This window comes from Sus scrofa, chromosome 11 (assembly GCF_000003025.6).
Source record: "Sus scrofa isolate TJ Tabasco breed Duroc chromosome 11, Sscrofa11.1, whole genome shotgun sequence".
In the NCBI taxonomy this organism is placed as follows: Eukaryota; Metazoa; Chordata; class Mammalia; order Artiodactyla; family Suidae; genus Sus; species Sus scrofa.
In genome coordinates, this window is record NC_010453.5 from 12,319,505 (window position 1) to 12,341,433 (window position 21,929).

A 21,929-nucleotide genomic window follows, 5' to 3' on the forward strand; every position below is an offset into this window, starting at 1 on the left:
GACTAAAGTATCCTAATAGGAATACAAACCCATTTAAATTCTCACCTGCTTTTTTTTCATTTCATGAATCTTTGGAGGAAAGGATAAAAATAGCAATATATACCCTAATAGAAATAAATTAGTTCAGAACCACTGTTAAAACACCCTATTCATCATATTAAGTTCTTCTAAGGTCTAGAAATATAAAATCTACAGCAAAAACTTGTACTTCATACTTATGTGAATCTTAAACATTTGAATAAAAGATTCTACTTAATTGTACTTAGGTAAACTTTATTTTTTCATTAAAGTAGAAAATGGACAAAACCCAGTAGGATACTTCCTAGTTACCAATATGACTGCCTAATTATCTGTGCTAACATAGAAGAATCTAATCAATGAAACTAGAACACACCCTCACACCATGCACCAAAATAAACTCAAAATGGCTGAAAGATTTAGATATAAGACACGACACCATCAAACTCTTGGAAGATAATATAGGCAAAACACTCTCTGACATCAACCTTACAAATGTTTTCTAGGGTCAGTCTCTCAAAACAACAGAATATAAAAGCAAAAATAAACCAATGGGGCCTAATCAAACTGACAAGCTTTTGCACAGCAAAGGAAACCAAAAAGAACACAAAAAAGACAACTTAAGGAACTGGAGGAAATAGTTTCAAATGATGCATCTGACAAGGGCTTAATCTCTAAAATATACAAGCAACTTACACAACTCAACAGCAAAAAAGCCAACCACCCAAATGAAAAATGGGCAGAAGACCTGAACAGACAGTTCTCCAAAGAAGATGTACAGATGGCCAACAAACACATGAAAAAAGGCTCGACATCCCTGATTATGAGAGAAATGCAAATCAAAACTACCGTGAGATACCACCTCACACCAGTATGAATGGCCATCATTAACAAGGCCACAAATAACAAATGCTGGAGAGGGTGTGGCGAAAAGGGAACCTTCCTGCACTGTTGGTGGGAATGTAAGCTGGTACAACCACTATGGAGAACAGTATGCAGGTACTTTAGAAATCTATACATAGAACTACCATAGGACCTGGCAATCCGATTCTTGGGCATATATCTGGACAAAACTTTCCTTAAAAAAGACACATGCACCCACATGTTCATTACAGCACTATTCACAATAGCCAAGATATGGAATCAACCCAAAAGTCCATCGACAGATGATTGGATTAGGAAGATGTGGTATATATACACAGTGGAATACCACTCAGCCATAAAAAGAACAAAATAATGCCATTTGCAGCAACATGGATGGAAGCAGAGACTCTCATCCTGAGTGAAGTAAGCCAGAAAGAGAAAGACAAATACTGTATGATATCACTTGTATCTGGAATCTAATATACAGCACAAATGAACCTTTCCACAGAAAAGAAAATCATGGACTTGGAGAATAGACTTACTTGTAGTTGCCAAGGGGGAGGGGGAGGGAATGGGATGGACTGAGAGCTTAGGGTTAGTAATTGCGGACTTTTGCCTTCAGAATGGATTAGCAATGAGATCCTGCTGTGTAGCACTGGGAACCATGTCTAGTCACTTATAATGGAACACGATAATGTGAGAAAAAAGAATGTGTATACATATATGTGTAACTAGGTCACCATGCGGTACAGTAAAAAAGAAAAAAAAAAAGTGAAAAAAAATCCCTTTTGGTCTAAAAACACCTTCAACTTTCTCCTGCTCTTGCAACAGATTTTCTAATTACAACTGAAAAGCTTAGCAAAAAGAGTGTGTACTAGAGGTCATTGGCAAGAGCAGAAGTGAGATGGGAGACTACATTTCTATCAAAATTTCAGATCTATTCTGTATTTTCTTTTCCAAATTTTTTGGTAAAACTGACTCTCCAAGATGATACATCACACTGCTTTGATTCAAAGGTATGCACACCTCAGACTGAGGAGATCAAATCAACTTAGGCTGGAAATCAGATCAGTATTTCCTAAAGCAAAGGTAATTTACGGGGGGGGGGGGGGGGCGGTATCTAAACACATGTTAGGTAGTGGTGCAAAGTAACTCTCCAAACTAAAGTTGCACGGATATCCTGTCATGGACAATGGTGGCCCATCACTGTCCCCTGATCCTGCATGACAGGAAAATCTGCCTTACATCTCAGTTCTACCACATAGTATGGAGTACAATTATTATTATTATTTTAGCCCTACCTGTGGCATACGGAAGTTCCCAGCCCAAAGATGGAACCCGAGCCACAGCAGTAACCAGAGCCACTGCACTGACAATTCTGGATCCTTCACTCACTGCTCCACAAGGGAAATCCTGCAGTATAATTCTTAACAAGATATTTAACACACTATGCTTTTGGTTTCTTCATCTGTGAAGTGGTGATAATACTTAAAGATTAAACAATACAGATGGAAAGCACTTCATACAACGTGCAATATTTAAGTATGATGCAAGTGCTGCCACTGAGTAAATAATTAACACATATAACCAAGAATTGAGAATGCCATTAATATTACTTTTTACTTCTAAATAAGCATTAAATATTAAAACCTAAACTAATTCAAAGCTACTAAATTTAATTTTTAGCCCTCCAGTACTTTTTTTTTTATTATTTTACTCTATTTTATTCTATTTTATTTTTTTGGTCTTTTCGCCTTTTCTAGGGCCGCTCCTGTGGCATATGGAGGTTCCCAGCTAGGGGTCTAATAGGAGCTGTAGCCACAGGACTACACCAGAGCCACAGCAACGTGGGAATCGTGCCGTGTCTGTGACGTACACCACAGCTCACAACAACGCCGGATCCTTAACCCACTGAGCAAGGCCAGGGATCGAACCTGCAACTTTATGGTTCCTAGTCAGATTCGCTAACCACTGCACCACAATGGGAACTCCATTTTTTTTGTCTTTTGTCTTTTTTTAAGGGCCACATGTGCGGCATATGGAGCTTCCCAGGCTAGGGGTCCAATCGCAGGTGTAGCCGCTGGCCTACACCAGAGCCACAGCAACACCAGATCTGAGCCGCATCTGCGACCTACACCACAGTTCACGGCAACACCGGATCCTTAACCCACTGAGCGAGTCCAGGGATCGAACCCGCAACCTCATGGTTCCTAGTCAGATTCGTTAACCACTCAACCATGACGGGAACTCCAAGCCCTCCAGTACTTTTAAAGACAAAATAAAGAGCTAAAATCAGAAGATCCTATTTTAAAGTCATATCTTTAATACCATTTATCAGATAAGCTTGGATTCATCATTCATTTCTGTTTGTCCATTTCTTAATGGTATGTCTTCTCAAACCATCTGTCTATTATAATGCTAATGCACAGTGGTAGATTCAAATAAGGTGTGCAAATTTAACATTCTTTGTATATAGAAGGGGCTAGTTTTAACAAACTGTAATAGTTTAATTATAATTCATGTTTTTCCCATTAAGAACTTGCAGGTAAATAAGGCAGACAGACACTCCAGGCATTTAAAAAAAATAAATCTATTCTTTTTCATTAATGATGAACAAATTACTTACAACAATTAGTAATATAAAGCAAAGTCATAGTAATTCTATTAATTTGCCTAAAATTTTACTCTTCTCCCTACTTAAAAATAACAAGTGAAAAAATTATTTTATCGGTTACTTAAAAATAACTACATAATCACTTCAACTGTTCTGGAGTTTTCCAAATAGTACAAGAGATTTAAAGTTATTAAAACAATAGATTTCAACTTACTTGTATCTGACAGTTTGCACCGTTTCTGCTGAAACATTGTTGACAATGCATTTAGCGCACATTCCAGTCCTTGCCAGACAGTTGAAAATCCTGCAAATACATTTAAAAGTAAGTAAAACTATTCCTAAGCAAACAGAACTTCCTAAATTTCTCGACCTTTATGTTACCTTGAACACTACTTGCTGCCACAACCATAGCACCATCCAGGGCAGACTTCCCATTTCGGTCTTTTTTAAGAGATTCTGGAACAAGCTTGCTTCCATGCTTCTTGACGTGTGGAGCTAGTTCCTTGCCAACACAACTTGCTACTGTGCAAACTCCATCAACTAATATAACCACAAAAGAAAAAGACAGTTAGGAAAAAACGTATTCCTCCCCTGATTTTACCACTCTTATTTACCAAAGTTCTTCCATGATCATCCCAAGTTGTTTTACTGTATAATATTACCATTCTTATTTAAGGATGAAAATAGGACTGGTTTTTTTTTTTCACACAAAAGCTCCTATTTGATTTAAGGAAGTGTTTGCCAAGCTTACTGCCTCTTGAATATAATGATATACTTTGGCAATTTGCTCAGAAGAGAACCGTCCACCTTTTTTATTCACTGTTGCAATGCAAGACTGGTAGGTCCACCCATCATGTTTTCCAGCTAAGCATATCTGTACTTTTTCTATCAGCAAACATTCACTTAAATTAAAAAGTATTTAAGTCTACATAAAAGTAAACAAACAAAAATGTGAAAAAGAAACAAATACCAAAAAAGATAACGTTACTAAATGTAATGACAATCCACGAAGGAGCTACTGACCATCTCAAAATACTAAGCTTTAGAGCCGTGATTCTCAAAGGTTAGAAGCGTCTTACTACGGAAGGCTAACACCAGAATCACCAAATCAGCTTTATTCAAGACATCACATCCCTCCCTCTTGACTCTGAACTGCCAGGCAGTGAGCTGTCCTTGAAAATGTGTCATATTCAAGGACAGCAAATACATTCAACAATTACATTCTTTTTCAAAGGCACAGATACTTTCTTCTCAAACATATCAAACCAAACCTTAACCAGTGTTTCTCTGACTTTAACATGCAAATAAGAATCACCAGAGATGTTGTAAAAATGGAGATTCTGAATCAGTAAGTGTGCCAAGTGCCTGAAATGATTTCCAAGACTTTCAGGTTAACGATGCTGGTCTACAGATCCTATGAGCAGAGCAGAGCAGAAACGCTTTGTCCTAATTCTTCACCCTTGAGATTAAATCATCTAAGTAAGATTTAATTAAGATGGACTAAGATTATTTTTAATATAACCGAAAAGTAAGTCATCTAAAGTTACTTTACCGAGGAACTGACTGACTTTGGCTGCTCCTCCAGTAGCCTGCTTTGCTATATGAAGTCCCTTGGTCACAGCTGGACTAACTTCCACAGGTTTTTCTTCCGGTTGAATCCGTTCTCGGAGTTTAGAAGCGCCTTTTTGGATGGCTTTGCCGGTAAATTCAGCACCTTTGACTAACCCCCAACTCACCCAAGAGGCACCTTTTTTGAAAGGAAAATGTTTAATTGCATAAAATTAGGGCTAATTATACCTTTAAACCCTTAAACAAATAACCGAACACCAGAGAATTCAATGTTCAAATCCCAAACATGCTATTAGTTTTCAAGCCAACTTTGCACTTAGTGTTCTGCCCAGAATACATGCTTTCTCATTAATTTCACCTTCCAATACTTAGGTCATGTATCACTCAATAACAGCTCTGTATTACTCTATGCTGCCACTACCACTGGTAGGCATCTCTATCTATTACCACAGTATATACTATTTTTAGGGACTAATTTTGGGTTTTGGTGCCACTAAGATGATTTAGCTAGAGGACCCAGGTATCCTTGTTCTTTTTGCCTTAGTCCAGGTACCACTTTCTCCACTAAGTCTTCAGGGAGATAAACACAAACTAGCAACCAGCAACCTGTATCTCAAACACTGAGGCAGAACTCTTGCTTGTTTGCTTTAGGCAAAAGGCATAAGGCAGGGATACTATTCCGCCTCAATCCCAAATCATGATCTCAGCCTTTTAATCTGCAACTTAAACCTGAATGAAAAGACATGAGAACTCCCATACAACCCAGGAGAAGAAAAAATCTGAGAGAAGAAAATCTGAGAGGCCTAGACAGTTGAGACATCCAAATTATGAGACAGGTCCTAGCCCTTTATTTTGCTCATGCTTCTTGCAACAAGAATGAAAGGAGAGACTGAGAGAAAGTAGGGTGACAGAGACTTCTCAAGAGAAAAGGCCCTGAGCCAGAGGACATGTGGGGAAAAGAGCAGAGGGAGACAGGAAATCAGGAAAAGCAAGACAAGAACAGTTTCCCTTCAAGGAGAAGGTAAATGCTACCATGCCGTGGGGGAGCTATAATTTAAGTATCTCCTTTTTGGCTCTGCCCTAAAACAAGTTTTTAAAAATATTTGGGTATGCTCTCCCAAGATCTGTGTCATGGTTCTTACATAATTACTTCAGCCCAAGAGTAAGCAGGCATTCAATGACGTAAAAAATCATACCTGTTTATTTTTAAATGCTAATAAAAAGTGCCAAGTAGTAACTGATTAGAACAATTGATGCGTTTCTCTTTTTTACAGATAACATGTCCACCTCCAGCTTCAACCCAATCCTCATCATGCTACCCTTGGGTGAGAATCGAGTCTCAAAGCCAGGCAAACAGGTTCCAGCCAGAGTTCCTACAGCAATAAAGGGATTGATGATGTCTAGTCAAGAAGAAAATTATGTGTTTCCAGAGTTAACTGATAGATTGAAAAGTGTTAGGTAAAAAACAGCTGAACCTGAAGTTCAAGGAAGACTAATTAATCATAAAATAAATGACAATCAACAAAGGAGAGTTCAAGTAAACTATACTCCTACAATGAGACTATATCAAACGAGAGATGGAGTCCATCAATGACTTCCAGAAAACTAAAGGGCAACGAGATAAATGAAAAGTCACAGGACTAATAAAGAGGAAAAACTAGATGCAAATTGTAAACAAGCTAGCACCACGGAAAAGCATAAGAGAGTAATACGTCAAAACTGTAGAGTCTGGAGTTTCCACTGTGGTGCAATGGCTTAAGAATCTGACTTTACTGGCTCAAGTTGTTGTGGAGTTGCAGGTTCAATCTCTAGCCTAGCAGGGTGGGTTAAAGGACCTGATGTAGCTGCAGCTGTGGTGTAGGTCACAGCTGCACCTTGGATTGAGTTCCTGGCCTGGGAACTTCGATATGCTGCAGGTGCAGGGGGGGGGGGGGGGGGGGGGGGGGGGGGGGGGGGGGGGGGGGGGGGGGGGGGGGGGGCGGTGCAGCCGTAGTTTAAAAAAAAAAAAAAAAAAAAAAAAAAAAAAAAAAGGAAAAACTGCAGAGGTTCCAACAGAAGATATGGAAATAAAGTACTTCATTGGTAGCTATTAAGATCTTTTACATGGCATGCATTAATGTCAGACAGATTTATTCTATCCATGTCTGCATCCTATACACCCAGTTAATGTGAGATACAGCAGGCAATGAGTGAATGCTAACAAACAAGAAACTGGCAGATGACTTAAAATGACCTAACTCAAACCTAACCCAATGGGGGCTCTACTCAGCCTGCTGTCACCAATCCTCTACCTCCTCCCAAATGAGCTTACTAGACTCTACTCCATCCAAAATGTTTGGCAGCTGCATTCTTAGCGTCTAAGTCTAGGCTTCTCAAGCCAATACCCTAAATGTAAATTTTAAGCAGTTATATTACTTTTTAGCTTTTCCATTCGTAAAGTGTAAGACTATAAGCTTTTACTGATCTTTACTCACCTTGGGCTAAGGTGAATGAGCTCAGTTTAGATCCCTGGTTACACATTTTTGTACAGAGCCTACATGAGTCTGGTGGAAACAGATTCTTGACAGGTCAGATAGTTTTCCCTGAAGTAAATCTTTGATATTTCTTGCACCTTTCTTTGTTAGCTATCCCTTGCGTATTTGGTGAGCTAGTTGTTTTTCATTCTAACTATTAAAAAGCATATAAGGAGACAGGTATTCTGAATGGTAGTCAAATGGCTTTAATGTTATCATTAGCGCTACTATGCTAGCCATGAGGGTACAGGATGAGAAGGAAAAGAGTTACTTACAAGCCTGAAGACACTGAAGTCACAACGAGTAAAGAAGGTTACCAGTGTTTTTGCTCATTTTCAAATGATGCACTGCTGAGAGTTCTTTGGAAATCTCTGAAGAGATCTCTCCTTAGGATTAGGTGGCTCTCAGGGTATTCTAACTCTCTGAATTGAACCAATGTGTGGGAGTTCCCGTCATGGCTCAGTGGTTAACGAATCCAACTAGGAACCATGAGGTTGTGGGTTCGATCCCTGGCCTCGCTCAGTGGGTTAAGGATCCAGCATTGCCGTGAGCTGTGGTGTGGGTTGCAGACACAGCTTGGATCCCGAGTTGCTGTAGCTCTGGCTTAGGCTGATGGCTATGGCTCCGATTGACCCCTAGCCTGGGAACCTCCATATGCCTCGAGAGCAGCCCAAGAAATGGCAAAAAGACCAAAAAAAAAAAAAAAAAAAAAAAGCAAAACAAAAAAAAACAACAAAAAACAAAGAATCAATGTATGGAAGCTGTATGGCTCCAGGAGCCTAAGATTCTGTGGCAAGTGCTATTTTCCAAAGATGCCCCAAATCATCATCTCCTGTTCCACGCGTTCTTTCAACATGATCTTGACATTCCTCTCATTGAGAAGTGGGGTCTACGTCATATCCCCCTGAATCTGGGTAGGTGTGTTACTTTCTTATAATGAATGATGCTGGAAATTTCCAAGAGTATGTGAGAAAGGGTAAAGCAGCTTCTGCTGCCTCGTGCCTCATTCACACTTGAACGCTCAGCTACCATGAAGAAGCCAGATTAGCTAAAGGCCGCCATGCTGTGAGAAAGTCAACAGGCTACGTGTAGGCAATCCTAGATTTTGAGCTCTCCCAACCCAGATGTCAGATGTGTGACTGAAGGAGACTTCAGATGATTCCAGCCCCCAGCTACTGAGTCACTAGTCAGTCTTCAAGTCTTCCTACCGGAGGCTCCAATATCATGAAGTAGACACAAGCTGTCCCTGCTATGATCTTTTAGAATACCTGGCCTCAGAATTCCTAAGCATAAACAAATGTTTGCTGTTTCATGCCATTAAGTTTGAGATGGCTTTTTACACATGGATAGTATATAATCTTGTAGCAGTATAAACTCGAAATTTTTACTTACCTTTGAATTTAGTTATCTACATACATGCAGATAAGGACAAGTTTTCTGAATACTGAACTAATAAATAGCTTAGTAGCCTATAAAACTAAGGGGCAAAGTAGTATGAGTGGAGCTTTTTCTTTACAACTTCTTAAAAAATCTCTTTCAAAGGTCTTTTTTTTTTTTTTTTTTTTTTTTTGCTTTTTAGGGCCAAACCTGCAGCATATGAAAATTTCCAGGCTAGGGGTCACATCAGAGCTACAGCTGCTGGCCTACATCACAGCCACAGCAATGCCAGATATGAGCTGTGACTGCAACTTACACCACAACTCAAGGCAATGCTGGATCCTTAACCCACTGAGCAAGGCCAGGGATCCAGCCCACATCCTCAGGGATACTAGTTGGGTTCATTACTGCTGAGCCACAACAGGAATTCCCCAAGGGTCAGTTTTAACTGTTACACATACATATGGAAATTTAGCTTTATCTTTTCTACTCCTCTCAAGCAGCCCTTTGACACTGGGGGAAGTATTTTGTTTGCTCCTAGGCACTTAATCATTTTTTGCTTATTTTATGTTGGTTTTTCATATTGAAGATTTCCTCTGCTTTAGACACTTTTATTATTTTAATGAGTTTTGAGTAGAGAGACTATTGACAGACTTTTAAAACTGGCCGAGATCCCTTACTTGGGTCATGAATCTGATCTAATGACAACTGGCAATGTTTTTAAAAAACAAAATTGAAGGTCTCAATCTGAGAGCTACTAGAGTTGAAAAGTTAAAATGTTAGCCAAGTAAAATATAAATGCATGTGTCAGTAATGCGCATTCTGGTTTTAAGATAAATGATCTGAAGCCTTTTCTAACCATAATTAAATAGGAGGGCCTACTTCCCAAACTGCCTGGCTATAATTCTCAGATCTTCTCATGCCTGCACTGCTGTGTGGTAGGGGAGTGCTGCTTTGCTTCCAAAATTGTGATTACTTCTGGTGGAGAAGGAAAGGGGAAGAGAGAGAAAGGGAGAAAAAAAGATTAAGGGCTAATTTCAAAGGGGAAGGGGAAGTAACTAATTTTACGTTCAGAGAAATTCTTAAAGTTTGGGGATTCTTAAAGCTTTTCACTACCAATTTTCCTAAGAGTAAAACGGAAAAATAAGTTTCCCAAGAAGAACTTACAACTATATGACAACACGTGATATTCAAAGAGACTAGTTCCTTCAACTTTTAACTGTTCATAAACTGATCGTTTAGAATCAAAATATAAAATCATCTAAGTATTCTCTAATGGGATCCAAACATTTCACACTATAAGGGAAAAGTTTTACTATAATACCTGACAAAATGTTTTGAGCCACTTTCTCACTCCATTCAGGTAATTCCTTTGCTTTTTCTTCTGAAACTGGCTCATACGGCACAATGTGACTCAGATTAACTTCCTCACTGGAAGAACCTTTGGCCTAAATAGTAAAAATATTTCAAAATGTGAAATAATAAACACTAATGGGGGAAAAGTCATAAGCATTTTGTAATAAAATACTGAGCCAACAAGTACTACTTAGTGAAGATATTTACAATCAACCTAATTATCAGTACATTTTATTACAAAAATAAGCACATTACCATAACTACTATGAAGTTGAAAACTGTTCCGGTCTTATGTGAGGTCCACTGGTAAGTAAGATTTAAATACCAACATATCTCCAATACAGTATTTATCAAAGCATATTTAAATTGATTTTTTCCTTTCTTTGACTAGATTGAGTTCCTTCATATAGCTAACATTGTCTAGATATTAGTAATGCACACAGTACTTAGTAAGGTTAAAAGATTTCTGCCAAATAACTCAATTGGTAAGGATATATCAAACTGGTTTTGACAGAAATCAAGTACAAGTAAAAATATATAAACAGACTGTGCCATTCCATTTGACTGGAAATGGGAAACACAGAAATAAGTGTACTTTGATAATTTAACAGCTAGGGCCAACACTCAAAATCTCAAAGTTATATTTATTTTCATTTTAAAAAATTAGGAGTAGGCTAACTCAGACCTCATAATGTTATAAAATAACTTGAAATGCCAACTGCCCAACAGAAATACAGTTTCACTTAAAATATTAAACAACATTAAAAACAAAAACTTCTACATGTAGGGAAAAGCCACATAAATAAAACCTAAAGACAAACTGAACAAAATATCTGCAATTTCTATCTTTGACAATGGGCCAACGTCCCTAATACATAAAGAGTTCTAGGAATTGAGAAGAAAAGGACTAGCAATCTGGTAATAAAAATAAAAATGGACAAGGATAACAACATCACACAGGAAACAAAATTCAAGTTACCCTTAGGCACTGGCTCAACTTCACTCATAATGAAATCACTATGAATCTATTCCAATACACTATTTCTCAGCAACAGACTCCCAAAATACAGAAAGAGTGACCGCCCACTCTGTTGAGCAGGCTATGCGGAGACAGGTACTCTCACACACTACTGGTGGAGTGCTGAATAGTATAATGCTTAGGGAAGGCAACTTAGCAAAATCTATCAAAATTACAAATGCACTTATCTGTTTATAGACGTACTTTGATCTAATGAACACACTGGGTAGAAATTATCTCTTTGATAATCTGTCCTCCAAACTAGATGACAAATCCTTTGAACTGAGAAATTTAATCTTTTCTCCACTGTGCTCAGCTTTCTAGCACTCAATAAATATTTATTGAACTCTAATATAAAATTACCATTTAGAACATATTACATACTCAGAATCTAAGAAATGAAAGAAGAAACTAAATATATTTTTAAAAATCCATTTTTCTCGGTCCTGTTGACTATTTATAGAGAAAGAAGGAATGAATAAAAATGGCAGTGTAAAGAAAAGCATGCCTAGCCCCAAGATCTAGGTGGAGAATAACACAAAACAAAACAAAAAAATATATCATTAATGTAAATATATACAGATGGACAAACAGCACGTGGTTAGTCATCAGGGAAATGTGCTTATCGCCACAATGAGATATCACCACACACCCACAGGTATGGCTAAGCTTCAGAAAAAAAGAAACCGAAAAAAATTGGCAAGGATGTAGAAAAAATTCATATTTTGTGGGTGGAAATGCAAAGTGGGAAAGCCATTTTGAAAAACTGCTTGGCAATGTCTTATAAAATTAAACACATACCTACTTGATTTTTTTGTATTTACTTATTCCTAATTAAAGTATAGTTGATTTACAATGTTGTGCCTTTTTTATTTTTTCCATATCCCTACTCTATGACCCACTCCTATTTACTCAAGAGAAATAAAAATGTGTCTACACACACACACAAATCTTGCAAGTAGTTAAAAAAAAAAATCTATTCCCCAAAGCACAGAGTATCTTTTAAATAGTTTACACAACAAATACTTGAAAAGGGAAACATTAGAGATGACTCTGATTATCTTTACCAGTGATCACGCTGTGAATGTGGAAGCTGCTTTGCTGGAGTAAATGGGAAGAAGATCTTATAAATCATTTAAACTGGTGAGAGGCACCATTAGAGGAGAACACACACTCATACCCTGACGAACTTTCACTTACTTTACTTTCTTTTTTGCCTCGTTTTCCCTTATGACGCACATCCTTACTGCCCTGGTCCAGCTGTCTCACATCAGTGCCACTGGCTTCCCTCAACTGGTCAGAGGGACATCTTGATCTTCCCGGGATTTGGAATTCATTTTCTCCTTCTGCCCGGTCCCAGTTGGCCTAGGGAGTAAAGGTCTAAGTGTAGCTCAATTCACGTTTCCTCTAAGCTGTGGTATACCACACTCTAATAACAGACTTATTCAAACGGCAGTGTTTTACAATGACTTTTGTTGGTCTTTCTTTATACTTTTCTTTGGCCATGCTTGTGGCATATGCAAGTTCCCAGGCCAGGGATCAAATCCACGTATAGCAGCTGCCCAAGCCACAGTAGTGACAATGCCAGGTCCTTAACCCACTGAGCCACAAGGGAACTCCTTTCTATACTATCACCAACCTTTGAGTTCTTTGGTTCACAGGATAGCCTAAAGCAAATCCCAAAGACAAAGTATGAGAGATAAACTTATAGCAGTTGTCAGTATAAGTGATAGTTAAATCACATGCCACTATATTTGAATTTAGTTAAACAATAAATACTAAATTATAGGAAACAAGACTAAATGAGTTTAAAAGCAATTAGCAAACCTCATGTACAGTTAACTACTCTGCATTGTTGGAAGGTTGATTTTATTTTTTCATTTTCACACTTAACACTAAAGGTAATCTGCTTGCATACATTTTGCTGAATGGATGCTTAAGAGTAAGGACAAGTCAAAATTTCAGCTAGTAAACTAACTTCCTCTGTGACTCCAGAGCCCACAATCTTAATCACTATTTACAACCAATTCCCAGATTGTATTCATGAACACACAAAGCAAATTATATACTCTGTTTCCTAACTCTCATCACATTAGAGCTTATTACAACCTCTTTAAAAGCAGAAATGCTTATGTTAAAGTAGGTTTTCATCCTGAAGGTGATCACACAAGTTACCTGGAGCCGAAGGTCAGACATTTGTCTTAACAGATCCTCAAAGAGTTCTCTGTCATCTTCCGGTAATTCAGAAGACAAGACGACCCCCACGAAGCACCCTGATGCTTGTAACATAGTATCAGGAAACATGTAGGCCCCTACAGTACACTTAAGAACTGGAGATCTATCAGGAACTAGAGGATACAACCAGTCACAGACCTGAAAAGATTAAAACAAATCAATACATAGAACTAGGTTTCCATTGACGTTTTAAATATCATTATAGCAGCAAATAAACGTTATAATATTTGAATATATTTTACAAGCCTTTCTGGAATCATCAACATTGATAAACCCTCCATAAAAATCAGCCATTTGCTACTCTGATCTCTCTGCAAAACACTCACAGAACTGTGCTAAAAGTGTTACTGTTCTAGTAATTACACAGTATTAAAACTGGTGTCCTTAGGCAGTTCACCATTAACCAAGAATGGGTCTAGCTTTAAATAAATGGTGGTCAAAATAAATTTAGGTTTTCTTTACTATTCATCCTTTGTGGAAATAAAACCAAACCGTCTCCAAGTACTCCACATGTTATATGATTTAATCCTCACAACAATTCCATGAAGTTGGTTAGTGCTGTTATTTTATGTACAAGAAAACTGAGGCATAGAGAAGTTAATCAAGTTGCTTAGAGTCAACAACCAAGAAGTGAAGCTAGGGTTTAAACACACATTATCTTCCACCAGAGAAGCTAAACAATTATTTTAACTAGAAACCCAACATTGACATTTTTTGTTTTATTTTTTATTTTTATTTATTTTTAATTTTTAAAAATTTTATTTCCCCAATACATTATTTTTTTCCTACTGTACAGCATGGTGACCCAGTTACACACGCATGTAAACATTCTTTTTTCTCACATTATCATGCTCCATCATAAGTCACTAGACATAGTTCCCAGTGCTACATAGCAGGATCTCATTGCTAATCCATTCCAAAGGCAATAGTCTGCATCTATTAACCCCAAACTCCCAAGTCCACCCCACTTCCTTCCCCTCCCCCTTGGCAACCACAAGTCTATTCTCCAACTCCATGAGTTTCTTTTGTGGAAAGGTTCACTAGTACCGTATATTAGATTCCAGATATAAGTGATATCATATGGTATTTGTCTTTCTCTTTCTGACTTACTTCACTCAGGATGAGAGTCTCTACTTACATCCACGTTGCTGCAAATCAACCTTACAAATGTTTTCTCAGATCAGTCCCCCAAAGCAATAGAAATTTTTTTTTTTTTCCCCTAATGAACCCAACCTGATCTGATGGAGCTAGAACATTAAGTTACATTCATGGATTCACTGTCTATTGTAAAGTTAAATCAAAATGACAAGAGCTGCCCTTCAATATCATCTAGAGAGGTGAGACTGTCACACTAAGACTTAATTAAGCTTGACTCCTGGAGCTTTAAATTCAGAAGAAACTAGGTTATTTTAATTTATTTTTAGGGTTGTACCTGTGGCATATGAAATTCCCAGGTTAGGGGTCGAATCAGAGCTCAAGGCAATGTCGGATCCTTAACCCACTGAGCAAGGGCAGGTGTCGAATCCACATCCTCATGGATGCTGGTTGGATTCTTAACCCAATGAGGTACAAGGGGAACGCCTCAACTAGGCTTACATCAGAATATCCAATGTATTCACTTCCACTGAGATGCATTCTTTGAGTGACCAGAATATAACTGTGTCCCTCACCTGGGATACTCTCTTCCTAAAATTAAGATACTTGGAAAAACAATCCATTATCAAAATACTGTCAGAGACAAAAGATTTCATATAAATTATGGAAAATTCTGACATACTACCAACATTCCAGACCTACAGAAGGCAAAAGTGCAGGGCTCAAGCATTCAAGCCTGATTCTTTCCTAGAACATGCTTAATAAATACTTACCAAAAAACAAAAAAATATTTTTTGGGGGGACTTTTTAGGGCCGTACCTGCAGCATATGAAGGAGTCAAATCAGAGATATAGCTGCTGGCCTACACCATAGCCACATCAACACAGGATCTGAGCCAAGTCTGCAACCTACACCACAGCTCACAGCAACACCAGATTCTTAACCCAATGAGCAAGGCCAGGGATCAAACCCACGTCCTCATGGATACTAGTTGGTTCGTGACCACTGAGGTACAACGGGAACTCCACCAAAAAACAGTTTTAATGGATTCTTTTTCAGTCATCTCAAAAAGCCACTCTCCACCTTTTATAAAAGTCAAACTTCAGACAAGTTACAATAAGACTGATGACTGTATTTTCCTAAGTAGGATATATAACCATCTGTTATGTAAAATGACTTTGAATAACATGCAAACTACTTAAACTTGATTAGTTATGTATTTTAAGATGTATAGTGGAAAAACACAACATCATTCCCTCAATTTCACAGTTGTTTTTGTTTAGGATAAAATTAACAAACGAGACATTTAAATAAAAATATTAATAACAGAAATGATGGGTCTGACAACTTAAATGACTAAAGTTTGGGAAAGGTTTCTTTTACAGTGCCGTGATTTCTCCAAGATTAACGACATTCTGGTCACCTTGATTGAAATGGAGTATCCTTAAATCTTCTCAAGTAAAACTTTATAGACCTTTCTCAGGGTAGAGTATTATAGATTGGTGAGCTCATCCACCACAGGCTGACTTCTCCCAGGTTCACTGTCAGAGGGCAATCTCATGCCCAAGTTCTATATGAACTTGCTACAAATTTAACAGGTTTAAAAAGCTTATTAAACCTAAAGCCAAAAGAAAAATAGTTTTTAGAAGCCACAGCATTCTATTCTGCCTAAAGTCAAATTAATTTCTAATTCCCTAAATAAAGCAATAGTGATTTTTCATAGCATAAGAATTTATGTCTAACTTCTAAAACTTAGTTGTTTTAGCGTTTGTTTTTTAGAACAAAAACATCCAGTAAATACATGTAACTCCCTTTTAGGACACTATTACACATGTCTTAATAGATGTAAATGAGAGCCCCTTAAAAAGATTCAAACTTTGGATACAATTTTACTTTTTATTTAGTACCCAAAATAGGAGATAGTGGAAAATTATAAACAAAATTAAAAGCACTAAGCAGGGCAACATTTATGCTAGAGAATAAGTCATTTTAATGGTCGAGCTCATTTCACCAGCAGAGGCTTTCTAATGTTCACTTTCCGAACCTCCAGTAGCCCAGGCCCCATAGGTTTTTTTTTTTTTTTTTTTTTTTTTGCCATTTCTTGCGCCACTCCCGCGGCATATAGAGGTTCCCAGGCTAGGGGTCTAATCGGAGCTGTAGCTGCCAGCCTACGCCAGAGCCACAGCAACGCAGGATCTGAGCCGCGTCTGCGACCTACACCACACTTCATGGCAACGCCGGATCGCTAACCCACTGAACAAGGGCAGGGATCGAATCCCCAACCTCATGGTTCCTAGTCGGATTCGTTAACCACTGTGCCACGACGGGAACTCCTTTTTTTTTCCCCCATAGATTTTTTAAATTCCACTCTTACAATGAAATTCTATTACCAGATCAGCAGAAAGCATTACATCTTTTATCCGCTCCATCACAATCCCAATCAATAAAACCTACTCTTTGTAACTTCAGGGCTTCTTTTTCAAAACAACTTATGAAATTCTCACCATTCTTCCTATCCAATAAAGTCTTCCTTTTAATAAGGGCCCAAATTATCTCCTTCATACATCCTTAGTAAATCTCCAACTATCTTTAAACAACTTTTAAGTTGACTCTATGTAGAAGCTGCATAAATTAAGTATACAAAAAGAGAAGATAAATCTAGATAACTAATACTATAACCAACCACATCATCTGGACTGTGGATAAAAGCACCTGCCTTGCTCAAACAGTCATCTCCCTTCCATGCCAACCCCTGTATTATACCTAATGTGTAATGAACCATTATTTCTAGAATCCATGTCCTTGTACCCATGTCCAATCTTAAAAACAGATTGATACTGGACCATCAACTTCAGAATACCTCATTAATTTCACAACAGTATCCTAACAACAAACTTTATTCGGCACTAGTCTTTGCTCCTGAACCACGGGCATCCTGGTAAATTTAGTACTTTGGAAGTCAGAATTGCATCTTAAATGATCATCCCAGTCTCTGCTTGTAGACCAGGGTTTCTCAATTTGACATGACTAATATTTTCAGTTTATTTCTTTATTTACGGGAGCTATCCTGTTTAGACGTTTAGCAGTATATCTGGCTAGTAGCAGTAGCACACTCCCCACTCCCAGTTGTGACAACCAAAAATGTCCCCAACTACTGCTAAAATGTCGCAGGGCAGGCAGATTGTGGGGTTCCCACTAGATAAGAACCACTGTTTCAGATACTGGGCTGCAAGTAGTCCAGTTTAGCCCCTCAGCTGGGACTTGACAACATTTGTGGAAATTTACAGTTATAACATTCATACATGAGTTATACAAATCCCTTTTCAAGGTAAAATTATTAGGTTTCTTCTTCAGATAAAAAGTTATAAAATTAAGGATGAATATTCCAATCTCAAGTCCTGTCATCACAAATTTAATACTGAGACTTTAAAGCAAAGAGAAAAGAAACGCTATCAAACATGACATCTATTTTAAAAGAAACTAAGACTTTTAATTATCTTTTTGCACTTACTATCTTACGACACATTATAATGTTTATAAACATTAACAAAAAATAATGTATCTGTTCATATTTTAAATTATGCTTATATTTTTTCTTTGGCTTACCTGAAGAAACCCAGGAGGACGGTTTAGAACTGCATCAAGGGAATTATCCAAGAACCTCACGATTCGAAGGTAACCAGGATAGGAAGGTGCACTAACCTCCCCTGCAGGATTTACAAAAAAAATCTGTACTCCATTTGGTATCAAAATCAACTCATCTGCATCTAGCCCTAAGGTCTCAAGAGGAGGAGGCTGAGAATGATTCCTGTAAAAGTTCTCCCCTACTGATGAGAACTCCCCAGATTCTGTTCCATAGGATACAGTGTAGTGACCCTCAGCAGCCTGAGGAGTATAAGCAGGAGGTGCTTCTGATGGATGACTTTGAGATGAAAAGGATAAAGTATTCGGTATAGAAACTGACTGTGTACTTGCAGCTGAAGCATTTCCGTTTACTTCACTGTGCTGAGGAGGTGAACCAAAGGACTGAGGCTCCGGTGATTTTTCTGACATGTCTTTAGGTGGAAACTCTGGATATAACTTGGGTACCTCCTGGAGGTCGTTCCGTAGAGAAGTGGCAAGACCCTTCTCTAGAATTTCCAACCTGGTACGCACATTCTGCAGCGTCTCTTTCATTTTCTGCTGCATCTGTCTAGCAGATTCCCACTCGGGACCTACACACTCAGGATCTGTTGATGAAATGCTGATTCCTCTGAGCAGGTGTCCTATTCCTTGCCTATAGTAGTTCTTTGCTTCTTCCTTCTGACCTAATTCATCTGTATTTAGTCCTTTATTAACAAATAAAAAGGCCTTCTTGTATGCTTCCTTGATGATTTTAATTTCAGCAGGTTCTTCATTTTGTGGCTCTTGCTCCATTTCTGCAAAACAGAACATATATCTTTAATTATCTTAGTTATTTGTTTACTTATTATCAAGTTCTCCACAAACTGAATGTATTTCAGAAGATAGGAGTCACAATTGCTGTCTTATTCACTGATGTCTAAGTCTCTCAAACCTCACAAAGAGAAAACAGTATGTATTTGTTGAATGGATAAATAATTCTTGGCCTGAATTATCTTTTTATTAGTTTATTAAAATACAGTTGACTTACAATGTTGTGCCAATTTCTGCTATACAGCAAAGGGACACAGTCATATATATATAAATGCGTGTGCGTGTATGTATATCACATTCTTTTTTAAAAATGTATTATTTTCCATCATGGTCTATACCAGGAGATTGGATTGAGTTAACTATGCTATACAGTAGGACCTCAATGCTTATCCATTCTAATGTAATAGTTTGCATCTGTTAACCTGCAACTGCCCATCCATCCCACTCCTTCCCCCTTAGCAACCATGTCTATTCTCTATGTCTGAGAGTCTCTGTTTTGTAGACAGGTTCATTTGTGCCATATTTCAGATTCCACATATAAGTGACACCATATGGTATTTGTACTGCTCTTTCTGACTCAGTACAATAATCTCTAGTTGCATTTGTGTTGCTGTAAATGGTATTATTTCATAATTTTTTTAGTAATTTTTATATTGGGTACCTGGTGAAATAATACTTTGGACCTAGTAATTAATTTTTTTAATTCTTATTACTTTTTAAAAATTAATTACTAATGAGACAGTTTACCTTATTTTTTGGCCTTAAGGTTTTGAAACTAGTGTGTATTTTACACTTGAAGCATATCTTAATTCCAACTATCTTAATCTCAGAGAACACTCAATAACGGCATGGGCCTACTGTTACTGGACACTGCAATAGATTCTCCTCCTGCGATCTCATTAAAACCTATAATGATAGGATAATTAAAAGGATTTAAGGCTGTTTTAGCAACAGTATACATCATCGAGGCTTCACAGAAACTGGCCTAGCCACACTTTCTCACCTGAAAAATAAACAAACCAATGGTCACCTGCACCACGCAGAAACTTCACGGCAGTCGAGAGAATATATTCAGTCTCCAATTTAGAAAATACACTCTACAACTGGAGCTCCCCTGGAGGCTCAGTGATGGTGAACCCGACTAATATCCATGAGGACGAGGGTTTAATCCCTGGCCTTGCTCGGTGGGTTAAGGATCTGGCATTGCTCTGGTGTAGGCCAGCAGCTGAAACTCTGATTTCACACCCTAGCCCTGGAACCTCCATGTGCTGTGGGTGTGGCCCTAAAAAGCAAAAACAAAAACAAAAAACAAACAAAAAAAACCCTACAAACAAACAAAACATAATATGCAATTGACAAAAATCAGACCTTACTTGCTTTACTGCAAATCCTCTTTCAAAAGAGAACCCTTTTCCCTGGAATTCATCTTTAGAATATGTCAATAGAAGGCTTCCCTTTTTCATAGATCCCTTCCCTTTCTTCCCTCAGAAACCATGGGATAGGAATTCTGTACTCCACCTTCCTCAGGCTACAAGGAGGCTCACAGCTCAGAGAGCAGGACAACGAAATAAACAGACTTTTGCAAGCTGAACTAGGAATTTAAACAGCATTCCTGTTTGTCCAATTGATTTGACAGGGTCTTAAACAACTGTGACTTGGCAACCATTTTTCTGCTACATGCTACAGGGTAGCACTATTACCAAAGCACTACTTACAGTGTTTTTTTTAAAGCCGAATCTGAGGTATATGGGAGTTCCTAGGCTAGGGGTTGAATCAGAGCTGCGGGTGGGACCTAGCCACAGCCACGATGGATCCAAGCCACCTATGTTGCACCTTGTGGCAATGCTGGTTCCTTAACCCACCGAGCCAGACCATGGATCGATCCTGCATCTCGGACACTGTTGGGTCCTTAACCTGCTGAACCACAATGGGAAGTGCTACAGAGTGTTTAATGTGTGCTGGAGACTGTGCCACATGTTCATCTCACCTAATCCTTACAAACAACTCTTGAGGCATTGTGACTAGTACTTTGCAGAGGAAAAAACCTGAGGTTTGAAGGCGGTAACTGTCTTAGATCACATGTTTTTGAAAGACCCTGGAGCTAAGAATTATTTTCACATTTTTAAAGGGTTATAAAAACAAGGATATGCGACAGAGATCATATGTGGGCCACAAGTCTAAAATATTTTACTATCTACTATCTGGTACTTTACAGAAAAAAAAAGTTTACTAACCCACTGCTCTAGATTACAGATTTTTAACAGCCTGATTCCAAAATGAATCCTTTATATCAGGGTTTTTCAACCTCAGTTTGAATGACATTTTGAGCTAGATAATTTCTTGCTATGGGAGGCTGTCCTGATCTCTGCACGATGTTTGGCTCCACTCTGATCTCAAATCTCTCAGATGCCAGAATCAGCAGGCCCCCTCCATCCACCATGTGGCAGATCAAAGATGTCTCCAGACACTGCCGAAAATACCCTGGCAGCAAAATCATTCCTGTTGATAACCACTGCTCAGAGGTTCTCCAAATCGGGGAACATGTACCCCCACAGCACATGAACACCTGCCAAGGAACACATTCCAACAACATACATAATTTTAAGAAAAAGTCTTTGAGATCCTTCTACTTCCATTTAGTATTCTCACTAACACTGATCTGCCTAGAAACATGTCTGAAGTCCAGCTAACATGCTGTTGTTTTCCCTCTTCCAAGTTCCTGTCATGATCTTCCCACTTTACAAAATTAAAGAAAAAAAATACCTCTCTCACTCCTATTTTTACTATGGTGTATTCTCCAGAATGGAAAAGCATGGTAGGGAACAGCCCAAAAAAG

General features: G+C 38.2%; 1 protein-coding gene across 1 annotated transcript in view; it reads right to left on the reverse strand.

Annotated features, from left to right (window-relative positions):
• SPG20 (spastic paraplegia 20 (Troyer syndrome)) overlaps positions 1-21,929 on the reverse strand; it is a 33,016-nt gene that overhangs the window by 6,294 nt on the left and 4,793 nt on the right. Inside the window, 8 exon segments of the mRNA XM_021065568.1 lie at positions 3,711-3,768; positions 3,771-3,800; positions 3,878-4,036; positions 5,049-5,243; positions 10,280-10,403; positions 12,530-12,694; positions 13,505-13,702; positions 18,266-19,077. Of these exon segments, the coding sequence (XP_020921227.1) occupies positions 3,711-3,768; positions 3,771-3,800; positions 3,878-4,036; positions 5,049-5,243; positions 10,280-10,403; positions 12,530-12,694; positions 13,505-13,702; positions 18,266-19,077 (1,741 nt within the window).